The sequence below is a fragment of the Neolamprologus brichardi genome, chromosome 1 (genome assembly GCF_056152115.1).
Source record: "Neolamprologus brichardi isolate AB-2024 chromosome 1, ASM5615211v1, whole genome shotgun sequence".
Taxonomy (NCBI): Eukaryota; Metazoa; Chordata; class Actinopteri; order Cichliformes; family Cichlidae; genus Neolamprologus; species Neolamprologus brichardi.
In genome coordinates this window covers 5,876,180-5,896,095 of record NC_142104.1, presented here as the reverse complement: position 1 = coordinate 5,896,095, position 19,916 = coordinate 5,876,180, and the positions used below count along the sequence as shown (strand labels likewise).

Here is a 19,916-nt window from a genome sequence, read left to right as displayed (position 1 = left end):
CTCAAACAAGGAAAATCCCTGGCTCTCACAGACCTGTAACGTCTTCTGTAAGAAGCTTTTCTGTCCCCCACTCGTTACCTGTATGAATGGCACCTGTTTGACCTCATCATCTGTATAAAAGACACCTGTCCACAGCCTCAACCAGTCAGACTCCAAACTCCGCCATGGCCAAGACCAAAGAGCTTTCGAAGGACACCAGGAAAAGAATTGTAGACCTGCACCAGACTGGGAAGAGTGAATCTACAATAGGCAAGCAGCTTGGTGTGAAAAAATCAACTGTGGGAGCAATCATCAGAAAATGGAAGACATACAAGACCACTGATAATCTCCCTCGATCTGGGGCTCCACGCAAGATCTCATCCCGTGGGGTCAAAATGATCATGAGAACGGTGAGCAAAGATCCCAGAACCACACGGGGGGACCTGGTGAATGACCTGCAGAGAGCTGGGACCAAAGTAACAAAGGTCACCATCAGTAACACACTACAACGGCAGGGAATCAAATCCCGCAGTGCCAGACGTGTTCTGCTGCTGAAGCCAGTGCATGTCCAGGCCCGTCTGAAGTTTGCCAGAGAGCACATGGATGATACAGCAGAGGATTGGGAGAATGTCATGTGGTCAGATGAAACCAAAGTAGAACTTTTTGGTATAAACTCAACTCGTCGTGTTTGGAGGAAGAAGAATACTGAGTTGCATCCCAAGAACACCATACCTACTGTGAAGCATGGGGGTGGAAACATCATGCTATGGGGCTGTTTTTCTTCCAAGGGGACAGGACGACTGATCCGTGTTAAGGACAGAATGAATGGGGCCAAGTATCGTGAGATTTTGAGCCAAAACCTCCTTCCATCAGTGAGAACTTTGAAGATGAAACGAGGCTGGGTCTTCCAACATGACAATGATCCAAAACACACCGCCCGGGCAACAAAGGAGTGGCTCCGTAAGAAGCATTTGAAAGTCCTGGAGTGGCCTAGCCAGTCTCCAGACCTCAACCCCATAGAAAATCTGTGGCGGGAGTTGAAAGTCCGTGTTGCTCGGCGACAGCCCCAAAACATCACTGCTCTTGAGAAGATCTGCATGGAGGAATGGGCCAAAATACCAGCTACTGTGTGTGCAAACCTGGTAAAGACCTATAGTAAACGTTTGACCTCTGTTATTGCCAACAAAGGTTATGTTACAAAGTATTGAGTTGTATTTTTGTTATTGACCAAATACTTATTTTCCACCCTGATTTACGAATAAATTCTTTACAAATCCTACCATGTGAATTCATGGATTTTTTTTTCACATTCTGTCTCTCACAGTTGAAGTGTACCTCTGGTGCAAATTACTGACCTCTGTCATCATTTTAAGTGGGGGAACTTGCACAATCGGTGGCTGACTAAATACTTTTTTGCCCCACTGTATGTTCTGGTATTTCATGAGATGGAGATGGAGAAGATGGTCAAAATCTAAGCAGTGAAGATACTAATTTTCCTCTGTTTTATGTGTTAGTCTTCAATAATGCTTAATCCTACACGTCCCATAGCATAAACAAAGTGTCCATCCCATTCAAGTATTTGCCTGGTTTGTAACACAATCTTCATTCTAAGAAGTTACTGTTTCCATGGGCTAAATACAACTCTTCAAAAAGGCCTTTGTAACATTGAGCCACAACATTAAAACTACTGATGGGTAAAATAAATAAATAATATACCCACCAACAGCACAATTCTCCTATGGCAGTGGCACTGAACTTTTTCGCAACTTCAAGAACCAAACTGCTCCCAGCAACAGGCAATATTTCCAAACCCACATCACTCGCTAACGTAATTATTTTTTAGAAAGGCAGATTATGGCAGAGGAATCCTTCAACCAGTCGAGAGCCAGTGCTAATTAGCTAGCTATCTACTGCTGATAAAATCTTTTGGTTGCTGTCATGTCAGCCAACAAATCCCAACAGTGTGAAATTGAAGACCAACTGTTATAAAAATTAATCAAAGCTTTGGATAGATCTGCCGCTGTTAACATCATAACTTGCATATGTGTCACGTAACAACAGAGAGATTGACAGGCTTTGCAACTCAGATCACCAAATACGAGAACAAATCATTTTTGGGAACTATCACGCCAAAAGATGTTGTTGAGAACTCAGCTTGATCTCTTCTCGTGGGCCCCTGCACTACATTACAACGGTGTTATCAGCTCTCGCTCCCATGGGTATACTTGGGTCCGCTAAGCATGCTGCTGATGGTGGCACGGGGACCTTTCATTATCGCCACGTCTCATAGCTTTACACAGAGCTACTATCAGTAGGTGGTTCTGCCATATGGAGGTAATTTCAGCTTATGAGTTGCAACAACAAAAAATGTCCCAGTGGGACAGACAGATATTGGACCCACGCTTTCATTTAAATGGTGAATGGAACTGTGCTGCATGACATTTTAAATCAAATGTGGTATTTTCAGTCTCATAGTAGTGCCGATTTGATCGCAGGGACTGCAGATAAAGATGTAGGTTGTAGTTTATGTGAAATCAGAGAGTTTAGCAGGAAGATATTCCCAGAGTTTAGTTTACTGATAAGGTGTTAGTTTATGTCTCTGTATAATGTGTGTGTGTTTGTCTTTCTGCAGGCGTACCGTTTCCTTGCCTTCAATAAAAAGCTGGGGTTGAGTGGACGCCCGGAGAGGCCAGTGGGCTGCATTGGGACCTGTAAGGTATTTGAATATGCACACACGTATCCACAGTCGTGTAAGTACATCTCAATACATGTGCTTACTGTACATAGGTGCTCCATGAGACTTTGCACAGGTCATGGGTGACCACTAACAAACCTCCCACATATTGATCCACATAAATATTCCAGAGCTTCGCAATATGGCAGCATCTCACAAAAAATCATCCCGCTCCACGAGTGCCTTCCTTCTTTATTCATACACTATGCATCAGTGAACGCTGAGTAAGTTTTGCGTAGTCTCAGGAGTTATTGCATTTTAATGTGCTAAGTCGCTGTCCAGCAGCCTGTGTGTTTTGTCCGGGTATGTGCATGTTGTGTAGCTGTTACAAATTAGCATTTCTAATGTCCATGTTTGCGTGGCGTTAATGTTTCTCGCTGGTGTTGTTTGCGGTTTCTTGCAAATGAAGAACATAGTACAGCTAAATAAGTTGAGCTATAACAGCCTCCTCAAACAAAAGCATTGCCAAACAGTTGAATCACGTCTCCCAACGCATTGCTAAGACAATATAATAATGGAACATTTATGGGGAAGATGGCTGACTGCCAGAGGACATTATCATTATCAGTGTGTGTGCCCCTGTGAAAATCTGTATGTGTGAAAAGGAGCTTTCTACCAGTTGTGTGAATGTGCTGCATCAGTGTGTGTTATCAAGAGTGATTGTGTAACTCCTGTGTGCCCCCTCTGTCTTAGGATTGATGGCTTGTTTTATACGCTATCCAGAATAATGTATATGTGGCTTCTTGTGAGCTATCCGTCTTCTAATGCAGCTGTTTGTGTGTGTGCGTGTGTGTGTGCTCGTTTCCCTCTAGATTTATCGTATCCTGGGCAAGACGGTGGTGTGTTACCCAATAGTGTTTGATCTAAGTGACTTCTACTTGTCCCAAGATGTTATGCTGCTGATTGATGACATTAAGGTAAGTCAGAGTCACATTATGGAGCTCACCAATGTCACGAGTCCACAACTTACAAGGTTTTATGTGCTTACACAACTTAAATAACTGAGATATATTCAGCTTGTCTGGTTTAAAGAGTCTGTTTTTCAAAAAAGGCAAGAAATCTGTAATTTAATGTGATTTCTTACTGCTTTCACTTGGCCCAATAGAAAAGGCACACGCTGTCATAGACTGCTTAATGCTAGGACTGATAGTGGTCTTTAAAAAACACCTGTAGGCAGTACACTGCATATTATGGATGCACATTATCTCAGGTTATATTTATAGGTTATAACAATGATAGTGTAAGGCTACACATTAATGTGCTTAATCTGCAAGAATTAGCAAAAGATTTGCCAGTGATAACTGTTTAGGCTTGATAAAAATCATTTATGGTCACGCCACTTATCATACCTCAGTCTGTAGTTTTGCTTTTGGTCTGTCACCCGTTGGTTTTAAATGCAAATTGAACTCACTAGACTCTGTAAATAGATTCCATAAGATGTGCACAGCTGGATCATATTCCAAAGAGCCTCTAATAAACAGATTTCTTTTCTTTTCTTTTGCTTTGTGAATGATTATGCCAATGTTGTCTTTGGTCTTCAATAGTTGGTGCAAAGTAGCCTCTTACCACTGAACATTTTTGAGTCAGGAGATGTACAAAGTGCAGGTAGCCAAAACATTTAGCACATTCAACTGTTATCATTTGTATACTCAGATCTCTCAGCCATGGTGGAAATTCATGGAAGGTTCAGAACTTGTTGTTCTTTTTTTAATTACTTTAAAAGCGTCAGACTTTCTGATTATTTCCATATTTCCATAAAAAGACTAATGATATTAATATGGTTGCATACTTTCAGGACTGCTCTATATATGCACTACACACATCAGTGTCTGACACTGATTGCCAGCTAAGAATGGCTTATCAGCATTAATTGGCACCTGCCACTGAAAAACGGTAGAAGCGTATGACTGCAGGAATTTGCATATACCAAGACTGAAATATTAATTAAAGGAAATTATCAGGCAGTCTATACCTAAGTTTCCTATGTGGTCATAAAGCCGCTGTTGTACTTTTTAAATATGTAACAACTGACAAAGAATTTCAACCCAGAGTGAACTTTAGAAATACCACAGATTCAAGCTGAAAGTTGAATCTTTGTACTGGAAGTATGAAATGGTGTCTGTGTGTTTGTTTGTGTCTGTGTGTCCAGAACACCCTGCAGTTCATCAAACAGTGCTGGAAGATGCCAGGGCGTCCTCTCTTCCTCGTTCTCATCCGCGAGGATAACATCAAGTAATATTTACACTCCACAATAGTTATTTTGTCGTTTTTTTGTGGTCTTCCTGCTGCATGATCGCTTTCTCAAAGCATTCTCCCTTCTCCAATCTCGTCATACATCACTCACTATCTCATCTTCTGTCTAACATCCCACTCAAGTTTGCAACAAAATGTCTTGACAGAGAATTTATTTAGCTTTTTTCCCCCCATCAATCACGTTTCTGTTTCTCCTACTCCCCTCCATTTTTTCCCTTCAGTATGTACTATCTGTCTTTATAGCAGGAAGGTGCTACTGCACATTTGCTTGCTGATTGGGTGATAATGTTTCTCATTTGTATCACTATAACCTGGCTGGTGGGCTGATTACAGTAGTATTGACCGTTATCCAGGGAGCCATATGTTAAATGTGGTACAAACGTTTAAGCAGCCACGCTACAGCATCTGGAATGAGTCAGTGGGCTCTCATAGAAACAATTCAATAGTCTTTAGTTTGCTATTGATTGGGATTATGACCTGTCTAGGGGTCAACAACATACCAGATAAAGCACTGAGTATACTCATTTAATCTGAAGCTTCAGTTGCATACTATTAGTGTGTTTAATACAGATATTATATCTGGAATAAAATCAATGATACTTGTGATGAAAGGAGAGAGAGCTTATCACAATATTTTAACTTCTGTCTCATCAGAGGAAGCCGCTTTAACCCAGTCTTGGACATGCTGGCCTCATTCAAGAAGGGCAGCATCGGAGAAGTCAAAGTTCATGTTGACAGACTTCAGGTTTGTGGATCCGGTTAATTATGATTGTGTTTGCAGTGCAAATGTCAAAGATATGCTTTAATCAACACTTAAACAATCAAACTGGTCAACTAAATGAAAAAACCCACACAAAAGTCGAACACGACCTGCAGCGCCAAAGCTTTCTACAGTAGTTGGATCCAGTTAGATCAAACAGATTTAATCCTGGCAACTCTCATTGCAAAGCGAGGGCGATCTCTGTCTGTGCCCATTAGAGACTATAGCAGGTCTGGTGAATTCACAGTGAGGCCAGTGGGTATCGTGTGTTCTGCATCCTGCACACACTAATCAGGTAGCTTGCTCACCTAAACCAAATGGAGTCTTTCCACTTGAGGCACTGTGAACAATGACCTGAAATGGTTTTCCAACATGGCCTGGATTTTATGTGTGAAACAGCAAAAGCAATGTGATGCAAGTTTCTTTGACACTGAGATACTAGCTACTATCCATCCATCCATTCGCTTCCGCTTATCCTTTTCAGGGTCGCGGGGGTTGCTGGAGCCTATCCCAGCTGGCATAGGGCGAGAGGCAGGGTACACCCTGGACAGGTCGCCAGTCTGTCGCAGGGCTAACATAGCTAGCTACTATCTAGTTTAATATAATTGCTTTGACTGCATTTTATAGTTATTCAAAATAATTCTTGTCAAAATATGAAATGTAGCAAAAATAGACAGCAACAGCAGCACATCGTAAGCTGACGTGATACTGAAACAGGATGGTAGATTCAGTGCTAGACACCAGTGAACATAAAATGCTATTGCAGTTGATAGCTTGACTTTATTTTGATTTTATTTCATAGGATTATATCTGAATACTTAAGAGAGGCCATTGGGCATTTATTTGGTTAGGTTTGGTTCTTCTTATGTGTTGATCACATTGAATATATTTCATATCTACAACTAGAACCTCTCTTTCTTGTGTGATCATCAAAATAGGTCAATCATACATTTAACTGAATCACGCTCTTAGATTCACATATTCTTACATTTCCAAGCAAGCACAGAATCAATATCACCACTACTTTTACTCCACTTTTGATTGTTTGCTTATTGTGGGGGCTTTTATAAAAGCAGCTGTAGAGACAGAAGTATACAGGCTGCTCCCTTCTTTTAGCTCAGCAGATATTGCAAATAAACTCTAAAATAAATGCACTGGTGTAATATAGCAAATGTTTTAATAATAAATAGTTGTCCGGGGCTTCCCCTCTGCCTTACGGTACAAATAAAAATGTATCAGCCTTCAAGCTGGTGTTCCCCTTTATTTTAATAGCAGCACCAGCGTTCATCTGTGTGTGACCTTGGTCTGTGAAATTCAGTATGAAAACTATCATTGTTGGCTTGTGAAGGCTAAAGCTGCTTTGAGCTCTGAATGTTAGAAAAGGTGACTGGGACTGTGTGAGTGAAGGTTTTTTATGGCTTGTTTTTGGATGACAACATGGAATTAAATGTTATATTTATAGATGACAAGTCTTTTCCTTCTGTGTCGGTTTTGACCTACTCAGAGGTAAATAAAATTAAGTCAAAGTGCATAAATGAATAAATAAATGTGACTTATTGGCATTATGAAATGGATGAAACAAGTGTTACAAATGCTATGAAATAACCTCTGCCTATATGGTTCATTAGTCAGTGTTCAGTAGATGTTGCAGTGCCTACAATCCGAAGAAGAGTCGGGACCATAAAACATATTTAAAGTAAAATCACATTATATTTTTTCTTATTTGCTAGATTTTGAGTACTTCTGGTAGCTCAGGAGGTAGAGCAGCTTGTCCACTAATAGTTATTGGTCCAGCACGATCTGATATCCTCGTGTTGGTGTTATTCCCAGATCATCATACTAAAGGTTGTTCCAGGATCAACATTGCAAGTGACCAATCAGAATGTTGTGATGTCATACTTTTGCGACTTCGGGAAAAACCGGCGTAAAACAAAAAACTGTACTTAAGCTGCGAGAAACCGCCTTTGTCCGCCGATCAACGGACCCTAACCCTGACCCTTTAATAAACGCTAAGCAGAATTGATATTGTCCTTGCAACATTGGAATTTCATAAATGCACAAATGGGTTGGTGCGCAAAAGAATAACGTCACAATAATGTGATTGGTCACTTGCAATGTTGAACCTGGAACAACATTTTCATGATGATCTGGGAACAACACCAACACGACGATATCAGATCATCCCTTGGTCCAACCCCTGGCGTCATTGGACAAGATAGTGAATGCTTAATTAGCCCTGATGCATCCGTCAAAGTGCAGATGTGTATGTGTGATTGTTATAAAGGGATAGAAAAAAACTGCTTTATTTTGCTGGTGCCTTGTCCATATTATATCTCAATTTGGTGCATCATTGAAATCGTCGTAGGACTATTCCCAAATTTACAGTTAACCTTAAAGCTAACCTGTAGATCATCCTCAGTTTTAACTGCATGGTTCAAATATGTCTACATTGAAGGATTTTGAACCCAGTATTCATGATTTCAAAAACCCAGAAAATTAGGCCAAGGTAGAACCAGGATTATTTGCACACTGGTAACTTTGTAAAGTTTATGACAGTTTTCTAACTCGAACTTCACTTCCAGTGTGTTTGTGGTGTTCAGCAGAGACTTCCTCATATGATCCTTTCTTTTTCTTTTTTTGCTTTCAAGTTTTTCCCTCCCCTTTGCCTATTTGCCATTCACAACACAGCTAACTCCTACAGCTTTGAAACATTTGCTCTTCATCATCTCATTGTTATGGGGAGCAGGATTGCTCCTCTCCTACGCCTCTTATTTTTGTTTTGGAGTTAACTTCAGTTGGAATGGCTAATATCACATTTAGACCACAGGAGAAAGGCAAACCGAACTGCACTCCTACACAGCTATGCTTTTAAAATGCTCAAACTTTTATCATCGCATTACCGTGGAAGACACTCACTTGTCACTGCAACAGTACACATTTGTAAAATTTGAAAAATGAACTTAGTGCACACCTTACTACTCCATTTGTTATCTGGTACAAACTGCATTATTTAAACAGTTGTTTTGTAAACCGAGTCACCCGACAAACTTCCCCTCTGGGATCGACGCAGCTCCTGAGTAGGCTTTTAGAAGTACTTTGTCAGTGCAGTACTGCAGAATCTCTTGAATGCTAAATTCACCAAAACAAAAAAAAAAAGTCACTTGACAATTTCTTTGATGTGCACTTTCCTTATCAATCATTTAGACCCTGATATCTGGGGCATTTGTGGAGCAACTGGACTTCCTGCGTATCAACGAAGCAGAGTAAGTCTAGTGTTTATGCTCCCTTTGACAGATGTCAGTGTTTTTGCCATAATTACTGCATAAATCAAAGTGTCTAAGTGACACCAGCTTTATTTTCATTTACTGCTTTAAATGTGAAAGCAAAGCTGCAGATAACACAAAAAATATAATTTGTCTGTGTCTGTGTGTGCGCACGTGTGTGTGAACAGGATCCCAGAGTTTAAAAGCTTTGAGGAGCTGGAGCTGCCTAAGCACTCCAAGGTGAAAAGACAAACAAGCACGCCAAACGCCTCCGACCTGGAGCAGCAGCCTGAGATCAATGTGGAGGAGTGGCAGAACAAGTCCACCAATGAGATCATTCAGAAGTTCCATGTGAGTTGTTCAAAAAGTACCCAAAAATAACATAAAGAGAACTGTGAGTAAAATGGGCAGGGCATAAACTTTTCCTCACTGTTGTAGCTATAGCTGCTAATTAAATGGTAATCTTTTATCCGAACAGCATTAGCAAGACTGGCAGAAGCCCCTCCAGCTCTTCCTTTTATGCCATGTCTGACTTAATCAGTGTCGTGCCTGTTGTCACTGATGCATGCTCAGCTTTGTTCCCCCCGGGGTCTTTGCCTCTGCTTTCCCAGAACAGAGCCCTACTGTCAAACAGAAATGATCTTGGCTGAAATGTTTAACTATACTGTTTTTGTATGGAAGGCTCATCATCCCTTTCATCTGAATGTGTATCATTGTAAAGGACTGTGACTGCTTGGCAAGTCAGGCTCAGCTTGCTAGCCTCCTTCTGAGGAGAGAAGGACCTGACTTCCTTGCCAAAGATGGTAAGCACTCGCATTGTGAGCTAGAGAGCAACTAAAAGCTGTACTTTCACAAATTAACAGCAAATCTGTTTAAATCGAGGAATTTCCACTTCCCAGTTTTGCCTGACGTTATCTAAACTGTTTTCTACCTTAAAAAATCGATGCATTCATCAGTTACATCTTATTAATTTAAATACAACTCTATTTCTCTTTGAAGTTTATTTTAATGTCTGAACGTTTTGTTGTAATTATAGAGAACATGATGGAAGAATTGGAGAGAATCTACAGAAGAGCTGGCAGCCGAAAACTTTGGTCTGATATTCTCACACACGCACACACATGCACGATTAAAATCTGTTCGTAGACCTTTTTGCAGCAGTTCAGCCTTCTGTTCCTACATTTCTCTGGATTACATTATATTTGTCCAGATTTGATTTTCGGTTTTTGCCTTTGCTAACATTCTTTGTGTGTGTAATAAAAGAACTTGGAATGGAGTTTGAAAATTTAACGAGATGTGAACTATATGAGGATTTTTCTCTGTATTTTTGCGAGGGTTCTTTTAAGCAGTTGCTTGTCTACAGACCTGTTGTGTAATCTTCATAAACACTTCAAAAATAACTGTCATTTAATCTGGCTGAACTGTAGGCTGGCAGTGCGCCATGCTGCAGCTATTACCAAGAAGTTTGCCAGCTCTATAGCTCCTCACATCACCACAATTCTGGTGCATGGGAAACAGGTAATGTTCAGGCAGAGATGGAGTCAAGTCCGTGCATGAGTAGCACCAGTTAGTTGGCTAGCTTGCTGTCGAAAAAGCTTTCCTAGAGCTGTGTGAGGTTCAGCCAATCCACACTTTGGATTCTTCTTAGGCAGGTCATTTAGAGGTGTGAAAGAAAACATTAAACTGAATTTGGAGTTCATTCTTTTTTAAACAAGTTCAATAAATATGCATAAAATTTATACAATGCTTACAATATGTGAACATAAGCAGTGGCTACATAATGCCCCTAGAGTTATCTAGCTATTAGAAATGTGTTTAAAAGAATAAGATTTAGCATCTTAGTGTTATTTAATTGACTAGCAGGTGTTGGAAAAACACTAATAGGCTAATATCTTAGCATCTCAAGGAGATAAATGTATTGCTAGTGAAACCACTGGGGTTAGAAATATAGAACATGGCTAACTCTCACACAGTCGTCAGTTTGGATGAGGCAGCTTCGCCAGGCTAGCAGGCGCCTTGACACAGATCTGTACGGGCTTTCTCTCTCCATTAACCATCACAGTGGCTCGCCCTTCACTTCTGCTGTTTTGATACACATATATAATTTATTTTTTAGCATCACATGTTTCTCTAAGGCTGGCTGTATACTGCAAATGAAACAGAATTTGACTTGTAGCCACAGGTCCAATTTATTTGTTTGCTTGATGAAAGTGCTTCATAGCTACTGCAGGAGGCAACACACATAATGTAATTTTAGAACAAATGTGGCATAAAATTTGTGAAATACATAACTGAGCCAAATTGACTGCCTTTTACTGTGTCTGTTGTTAGATATTGCACAACAGATGCACAGAAGGCATTCAGTAATATTTGAAATAATATACGGGTCTTCTAAGGCAATGATATGGGTAAATGAAAACATCGAATCAGGGTACAGTGTTTTATGTTGTCAAGAAATCTCTGCATTTCTCTTTTTGATCATTGTCTATAAAACTGCCCAAATTCCTTTTTGTTTGTGGTGTACTGCTGGCCTGTCTCACAAAAAACTGACCAAATACTACAAATGGTTATCACAGCTTGTGAGCTTTTGTTCCCCTCGGTGTTTTTATTTGATTTTGTATCAGGTTGCCTGAAATGACAACTTTTATTGTATGCTGTTTTTTGTTAATTAATAGGATTTTAGCATAAAGAAATTTGATTATGCTGTCAAGTTTTAAAAAAAAATTGCCTGCAGGCAGGTTTTCAGCTTGCTGGCAAATGGCATCAATACTCAGTTCAATTTACTTTCTCATTTACCTAACATGGGCCAGGAAGTGAAGCTTGAAATAGGTTCCCCAACAAAGCATCGGTGGATTGACACCACATCATGCCTTCTAAACGTTAAAGCTTTGTTACCTTTTTTATTCATTGTATTCAAGATGTGCCCTTGTATTTCTGCAGGTATAAGCACTGAATAACTCTACAGATACACACACACACACATGCTTTCACACAGAAACACACACAAAAAAGATATTCGCAGCATATAATAAGAGGAGGTTGTGTTTCAGCTGATTATATCCATGCCCCCCATTAATCAAAGTATTCCATGTGTTTCCTGCTTCTGTGTTGTGGATGTGTGTCGATAGCAGGCTTGGTTGTGGGCTACCATGTGAAGATAGCCACAGTTTGTGTGCTGATTTTTTTCCTCATAGGATTCCTGCAGGCCCGAGGAGGCAGTTTGAAGGTCGCGCCGAATCCTGAACAATGCAATCAGAAATTAGTGAACATTAAAATATTTTAGGAGATGACAAACTTTTAGATGTTATTTATAGGGACACATTTTCTAGTCATGTGTTTGACTTTTAGATTTAGATTTAGATTTAGATTGGTTATTTATGGTTGGTTTACACAACTTGTGTATGTATGTGTAGCTGTGTATATCCATACGTGTGTGTGGGTGTGTGTGTGTGGGTGAATTGTGTTGCTTACATTGTTGAAATATACATTGCTGTGCTTGAGAGTCACCATCTACCGGAACCAAATTCCTTGTATGTGTCTGTGCATATACATGGCCAATAAATTGAGCGCTGATTCTGATTTAATACTTTAAAGAGTATTTAATCAAATATTGGAAGAATTGCAATGACTATAAATTTATTTTTTTAAACTTTAATTAAACGAGGCTGCAGTCTTAGCTGTTAGTCATTATCTGCCGTGGTGTAAAGAATGTTCTTGTGTCTTTTCGCCCACTAGGTCTGTTGTCCGTCTTGCTGCCAGTCTGTTATCTAAGCTAGTGGACAGCCTTGCCCCCAGTATTACTAGTGTTTTAGTGCATGGCAAGCAGGTAAGTGGACACACAGACTGCAGGGCCTGATTAGTGACAATCCTTTCTGCAAATTATGTCTGAAAAAAATGTCGGTGGCATGTTGGGATAATAATTTTAATGTTCACTGATTAGGAAAAAAATTAAAGTGGAAATATTTGGTTTAAAGCTCCTCAAGCTGTCGTCCTGTGGGAGTTGCTTAGGCCAGCTGCATGCTCATATCAATCATCGCAGCTCGCCTCCGTTGTGTGTCCATATAAGCTGTAGTTATAGTAGCGCTGCTGGTGTGACTACCATAGAATCCTAATCTGCACCGTGTCTAGACACACTCCATATGCCAATTGATATATTGTGACCCGTGAATTTGCCCGATGCCACTCCCTCACGCTGGATGAGTTTCGGCGCATCATTTCCTGTCAAGTGTTATTCAGAGATTAGCCTCCTCTCAAGAGTGTCAGTTATCTTGCCTCATTTTTACCCTTCTGAGCAGTTTTAGGCATTTCATTATGCTCAAGTAGCTCAAGGTGTGAATCTGCATATAGATTGCCTACCGGAGGGAATGCTCCTCTCAACATGATTGGAAAAGCTGATTTAAAATTTGAGACGCCTGTGTTCCTCTGCTTACAATAACAGCTCAGTTGGAAAAAATAAGAGGCACCACCCCATTTAAGTCAATTCTGACTTGAGTTTTGATTAAATTTCTCGTCGTTATTGAAATCCAACAAAGCATTCCCGTTGAATTTAAACTCGGCTGTACCCAAACTTTATTTCCAGCTTGTCTTCTTTGTACTCAGTTCGAATCCATTTAGATGTATAGATGAAAGATACATCTCGGTGCTAGATTTCATCAGCTGAAGACGAGAGTAAAAGCGTGTCCTCTCATCAGTTAGACTGTCGAGGTGTAATTTTCTTGAGATGGCTTCAGAAGAAACAAAGTGGAGTCTTGAGATCTGTAATTTTTCCTACGCACTTGTATGTGACTCTGAGAGAGGAGGCCAATTTTAGATTGATGGAAAAAGGATACTTGTAAGAATCACACCTTAGAAAAGTACTGCGCTCATGCTCGCCTCTGCACATACACACTTTTGCTGATTTGCCGGACTGCAAAACTTTCTAACCATACGCGTGATGTTTGCTTGTTTTACTGTCTGTGTGCGTCTGTGTGTACATATGTATGTGTCTGTGGTGTTTCCTGTGATTACCAGGTGACCCTTGGTCTATTTGGACACGAGGAAGAGGTGATCTCTAACCCACTGTCTCCAGGGGTGATCCAGGGCATCATCTACAGCAAATGCTCCCCTTATGGTGGGGAGCGGGAGGCTGTTCTGCAGCAAGAGATGGTCATCCACATCGGATGCATTATCTCCAACAACCCTGAGCTGTTCAGTGGCATGATCAAGATCAGAGTCGGGTAACTCAAGTGTATTTAGTGAAGCTAGATGAATTTGAGCAGGACGGGGCAGCTGTAATTCTTCCCTCCCTGCTGTTCATTCTAGTACAAACTATAGAAAGAAGCCCTCATGTTAGCTAATCAAAGCAGTAATAGCAGCACAAGGTGACACGTTTGATCAAGAAATGACTTAATATTAGTTATTTTTGGACATATCCATTATTTCTCAGACCAAGGCTGTGACATATAAAAACTTGACAAAAACACTGGAGAGCACAAGAAGGTGGCATTGTAAATAAGTTAAGCAAGCTGTAAAAAATGACATCTCACAAGGGGCACAGTCAGAAATTATGTGTTGTTTTCCAGCTCATTAAAATGAAAAAGCACATGTACCTGTGGCAGATTTGACTTCATCCTTGTTTTTGTTTTTTTTAAACCTTTGAATTATCTGTATCCTGTGTGCGAGCATGAATAAAACCCTGTGAAGGTGTAATCACAGCAGACTAAAAAGGCAATTTTTTACCTGTGCTCTTGACTATTGTCTGCAGCTACACTAAACAGTGATGGATTAGAACTTATTTTATCAGTTATATACGTGTGAATTTATCCCTAAGTGAGCATATTGATGTGAGCTGTGCAGGGCTCAGTGCCACCGTTGATAACAGCACGTGTGTGTTCTGTGGACTTCCAGATGGATTGTCCAGGCTATGAAACATGAACTGAAGATCGTGGCAGGAGACATGCCACCCCAGGACATCTACCAGCTCTCCCCCAGCGCCATCAAGCAGCTTCTGCTGGACGTGCTGCAGCCGCAGCACACCGGCAGGTATTCTCTCCCTTTCACTCACACGCGAACACGCATCGCACAAACACGCATTATCGCACTATATCAAGAGCGTTATCCGTGCTTTCTCCTTACATTAACTCACAGATCTGCCTTTGAAGATGCTGTGTCTTTATCTCAATGCCTCTACTTTTTGTATAATCTTTTTGACTTTAATTATTTTATCTTCTTTCTTGTCTACGTTCATATCTTATTATCTGCGGCTGCCACAACCCAATTTCCCCTTGGCAATTATGAAAATCTTATCTTATCTCATCTGAGAGGCTGGCATCCTCATATTTTGCCTGTTACTAAGATGTGTTCAGCAGTTTCTTCCTCGTTTCGCCTCAGGTCTTGGCTGAACAAGCGTCAGATCGATGGCTCTCTGAACAGGACCCCTTTGGGCTTTTATGATCGTGTGTGGCAGATCCTGGAGAGGACCCCAAATGGTATTGTGGTAGCTGGGAACCACCTACCACAGGTAGCTAACCCTACCCCCACTTTGCTGCTAGATAATTACTCTGACCCATGCTGATTAATGATGACACTGTGTGTTGTGTGCTGTAAAAGAACCACTTTTTTTTTTTTAAATCTGAGTGGAAAATTGCTGTAGGCCAGAAATTCTTTTTTGGTGAATCATTAATATGTTTGCATATGCAGGCATGACTCCCATGAAGAAATACAGAATAAGTACTTGTGCATAAGCCTTTTAATGAAACCCTTAATGGTAAATAGCCTGTATTTGTATAGCGCTTTACTAGTCCCTAAGGACCCCAAAGCGCTTTACACATCCAGTCATCCACCCATTCACACACTGGTGATGGCAGCTACATTGTAGCCACAGCCACCCTGGGGCGCACTGACAGAGGCGAGGCTGCCAGACACTGGCGCCACCGGGCCCTCTGACCAAATTAATTGACTAAACCAACTTTAACTGTTGGTAAAGTAACTACTTTCAAAGTCTCGATAATGCTCATGGATAGTTGCTCTGCTAAAATGTGGAAACAATGGAAAAGAAGACGGCTTTCTGCACAAATGTTCTGCTTGACAAGTAGTAGTTAGTAGTTTTTACTCCATTTGTGAAAATGTGCCTTGCCTCCTAATTGGGTTCACTGCTGGTTATAGCCCTTTGGCTCCACTGTGGCCTGAAATCTAAAGCACGTAGACACCACCACATATGGAGTTTGCTCCCCTGAGATGCATTGACAGACATTTTATGGCAGGCATTTTATTGCAGCCACCTTTAGCTGCTGCTTGTTTGGGAGTAAAGACCTGTAAAGTCTGTACACAAGCAGAATCCATGCAGTTCCCATGCATACTTAACGAAATGTGAATTAGCACTGCCATCAGTAATTATGGACTAGAACCTTCATAAATATGGTGATGTCTGGACTTCTGGAGTCATTCACAGATTTTCTGTGAAGAATTATTTATAACTGCTGGTTGTTTGGTCAGTAGATTCAGTTAGTGTGACTTGATTAGCTATTTCTGCTCACAGTGTTTTAACATTATTTAAAATACAACAGGTCCATGTTATTGTGAAGTGTTTCTAGTTTAATTTGTTGAAATACATGGGAGAGTAAAGCTTTAACAAGCAACACAAACTTTTTTGATGTCTACAGTAGTTCTCGTGTATACTGTAGCACTGCAGCATGACCATATTTTGCTGGTCGCAAACATGCAAAAACATGTTCCATTACATTTTTTTTTCTCCCATTAATCACATTTATCTCGTCTCCTATATCCTCATCTCTTTGCAGCAACCCACGTTGTCTGACATGACCATGTATGAGATGAATTTCTCCCTGCTGGTGGAGGACACGCTGAAGAACATTGTTCTGCCCGAGTACAGACAAATCATAGTGGAGGTAAACAGGCCCGTTCATCAGCACCAACAAATAGAATCAATGTATTGAAGGATTTTACTCATCCTGGTATCGACTGTTCCTGTGGTTTACAATGATTAGATTTCAGCTATTTTAAGACTTTCTTCATTGTTGTTAATATTAACTTCTTGCCCTCTGGTTGCCCATAGTTGCTGATGGTGGTGTCCATAGTTCTGGAGAGGAACCCGGAGTTGGAGTTCAGTGAAAAGGTGGATCTGGACAATCTGGTGAAGGAAGCCTTTAACGATTTCCAGAGAGATCGCAGCCGCTTTGAAGGAATGGAGAAACAGGTAATGTGTCTCAACCTTAAAGAGTGACCTGTATTATACTTTCTTTTTGCTCTTTAAATGTGACCTTAGTGTCTACCACAAAATTGTAACATCACCTTCTTAAATTGATCCTCTAAAATCTTTTATCTTCTGTTCCAGTTATATTAAGGCGGGTTTAATTTAATTTAATTGTTGAAGGGTTAACACTGACATTTTCCAATTCATTAGAGTCTTATTACATTTGTCAGATTTAATCCTGTTGCTTTTTTTTCCTCCTTTATTGCATCTAATTCATGAACAGCCTCTTCGTACTTGCAGACTCGTTGGTTTAGGTACTTTTTAAAGACATATTTTATCATCTGACCCTGACTTTACTTGTCCCAGGATGACATGGAGGAATTCTACAACACACCACCAGTGGGAAAGAGAGGCACCTCCAGCTACTTGACCAAGGCTGTTATGATCCAGTTGCTGCAGGGGGATGTTAAGCCTTGCAAGGATGACCCGTGCACTGTTAGTTAAATTATAAGCTTTTTTAGCCCAATACCAGTTGAACACAGTGGACTGTCCCCCATTCTTGATATGCATTATAATGCATTATATGCATAACCCTAACTTCAGTCTTCAGCAGTACCACTTTAGCAAGCTATTTTTTTTTTTCCAGAGATTAGCATGTCTGCAGTTTGCTCCAGGAAATAAAAATAGCTATAAAAATAAAATTGTAATCATTAGGGATCATTCTAAAGTAGATCATGTGTTCTCTTTGTTTTAGCGATACAAATGTGTGTGTTAATTTATCCAGAGACTATTTATCGTATATCTTTACATTTTACTCATAACTAGCTAATGTCACCACACAACTAGCTAGCTTTTTCCCTGCTATCTGAATGTTTTTGATTAGCATATCTGCACTTTGTTTTGCAATTCATATACTGTACATCCAGGAGACTTAGCTTAACTCGGCATCTACATTCTGGTCTGCAAGAGAGAAATTGTTTATCACAAAGCTTGAACTGTTTGTTGAACTGTTGCTTTATGATTTTTGTTGTTGTTGCTGAGAAACTGGTTTTAAATTCTGTGCATTCTAGCTGTCAGCTAATTCAGAAATAATACTTCAGTGAGCTGTGCTAAGTAACAGCTGTGCAATACATTGTAGCTCACCAGCAATAACTTGTAAATGTTACATAGAAGTTTCAAGGTCATAGTATATCAGGAGAAAGGTGGTTCTTACACTGGTGAATTTGATTCCCTGGACATCATGTGACTTATCATGCAAAGCAGAGGGCAGTAGCTTCTGTCTTTATTTCATATATGGTTCATCCAAAATGTAGCAGTCTCGATCAAAATGCAGCATGGCCCTGTTAACAGGCTGGCTCTGGCTCTTTGGCATTAGAAACACATTAGAAATGTGTGCACACATTCTAAAATGTCTTTATTTTTAATTTAGCGAATTACATAAAATTTAGAAATGTAGAATTCAAAATACGAACAAAGTTAGGTGTTTGCTGTACTCTTAAAGGAACTCTGTGTCCTCTTATTTTTGTGCATGCAGAAAATACGCATGACAATAGGTACTGTTAGCGTAACAATTGTGAGGGTTTCTCTCAGTATTACAGGTCACAAAACAGCTTTTGAGAGGCCTCTTTTTGACAATGAGTACTACTCATCCAAAGTCCGGGGACTGAGCCTCCCTAAGAAACTGATGTTTTGTTAAACGTGGGAAACAGAAAAGATTTCTGCCGTCCTTAACTAGAAATGATCAGGCCCACTTTGACTCATTTTAAAGCGTGCCTCTTTGAATATCATCACTGTGATGAATCTGCCCAACCTCGTCATGGTCTGTTTGAGTGTGTCGGTGTGTGTTCTTTGCCTCTGTCATTCAAAAGGAGTATTTTTAACTCCAAACTGTGGTTTGAAAGAATAAAGTTATCACAAAAACTACAAACATGTTTTCTCTCTGTGACTTCCTGTTGTAAATTGTGCTTGTGAATGAATAAAGAGGCCAAATGTCACTTCCAACCCCTTTGATTCTAAATATATAATTACTTTACATGAAGCTAAAATCTCACGTTTCTTATAAAACTGCAGCAGAAATGGAGTGTAACTGATATCCCCGAGGGGGTGTGTTTGGCATTGTGCTGCATCCTACCAGTTACACCCCCTCATGTTGACTGAAGCCCTTATCAATCTGCATCTCAGCACTGAGTCTGCGTGAGCTGCTGTCTTGCAACACTGACTGACAGGCAGACAGGATGGAAAAAGCCAGAGAAGATAAATGAGCTCTGCCTCATACTCGACATATTCAAGTCGACTCTGGTGAGAAGAGCTCGTGCCTGTCTTGTTGAATGAATGTTTTCCACATCAAGGCAAATCCAAAATAAATCCCTAAGCATTAATTTAAACAAGTAACCTCAAGAAGGCTTCTCATTTCTTCCCAATTAGTTAAACACTTTGGGATGTATGATAAAGAGTCGTGCTTTCATTGAGAAAGGAGCTCTCCTTTCAAACACCAGGGAACGCCACTCATAAATAGATTACTATTCAGGCATTATGTCCTATTTTCTCATGGCCTGAATCATAAATAAGATAATATTGAGAAAAAAAGCCTTTCTTGTATTGAAAACTAAATCATATTAGAGAGCATTGAGATGCAGCTCAGTAATATTGTACAGATGTACTGCTGAAGTCTCAAACTGATGCACCATCGGTCCACTAGAATGCAGCAGAGTTCAAGAAGTGCAATTCATATAGTTT

At 40.2% G+C, this 19,916-nt stretch overlaps 1 protein-coding gene across 3 annotated transcripts in view; it reads left to right on the top strand.

The window, feature by feature from the left end:
- phkb (phosphorylase kinase, beta) overlaps positions 1-19,107 on the top strand; it is a 101,468-nt gene extending 82,361 nt beyond the window's left edge. For 2 of the 3 annotated variants that reach the window (XM_087843476.1, XM_087843397.1), the window contains 15 exons: positions 2,612-2,695; positions 3,526-3,630; positions 4,863-4,945; positions 5,621-5,711; positions 8,931-8,989; positions 9,178-9,340; positions 9,711-9,792; positions 10,026-10,083; positions 12,725-12,815; positions 14,000-14,205; positions 14,876-15,010; positions 15,359-15,488; positions 16,768-16,875; positions 17,043-17,183; positions 17,547-19,107. In XM_087843476.1, the coding sequence (XP_087699602.1) occupies positions 2,612-2,695; positions 3,526-3,630; positions 4,863-4,945; positions 5,621-5,711; positions 8,931-8,989; positions 9,178-9,340; positions 9,711-9,792; positions 10,026-10,083; positions 12,725-12,815; positions 14,000-14,205; positions 14,876-15,010; positions 15,359-15,488; positions 16,768-16,875; positions 17,043-17,183; positions 17,547-17,684 (1,674 nt within the window). In that variant the 3' untranslated portion in view covers positions 17,685-19,107. Of the gene's footprint in view, positions 1-2,611; positions 2,696-3,525; positions 3,631-4,862; positions 4,946-5,620; positions 5,712-8,930; positions 8,990-9,177; positions 9,341-9,710; positions 9,793-10,025; positions 10,084-10,416; positions 10,508-12,724; positions 12,816-13,999; positions 14,206-14,875; positions 15,011-15,358; positions 15,489-16,767; positions 16,876-17,042; positions 17,184-17,546 lie in introns of all 3 variants that reach the window. The other variant, XM_087843432.1, reaches the window with a different exon arrangement.
- The last annotated feature ends 809 nt before the right edge of the window (positions 19,108-19,916 follow it).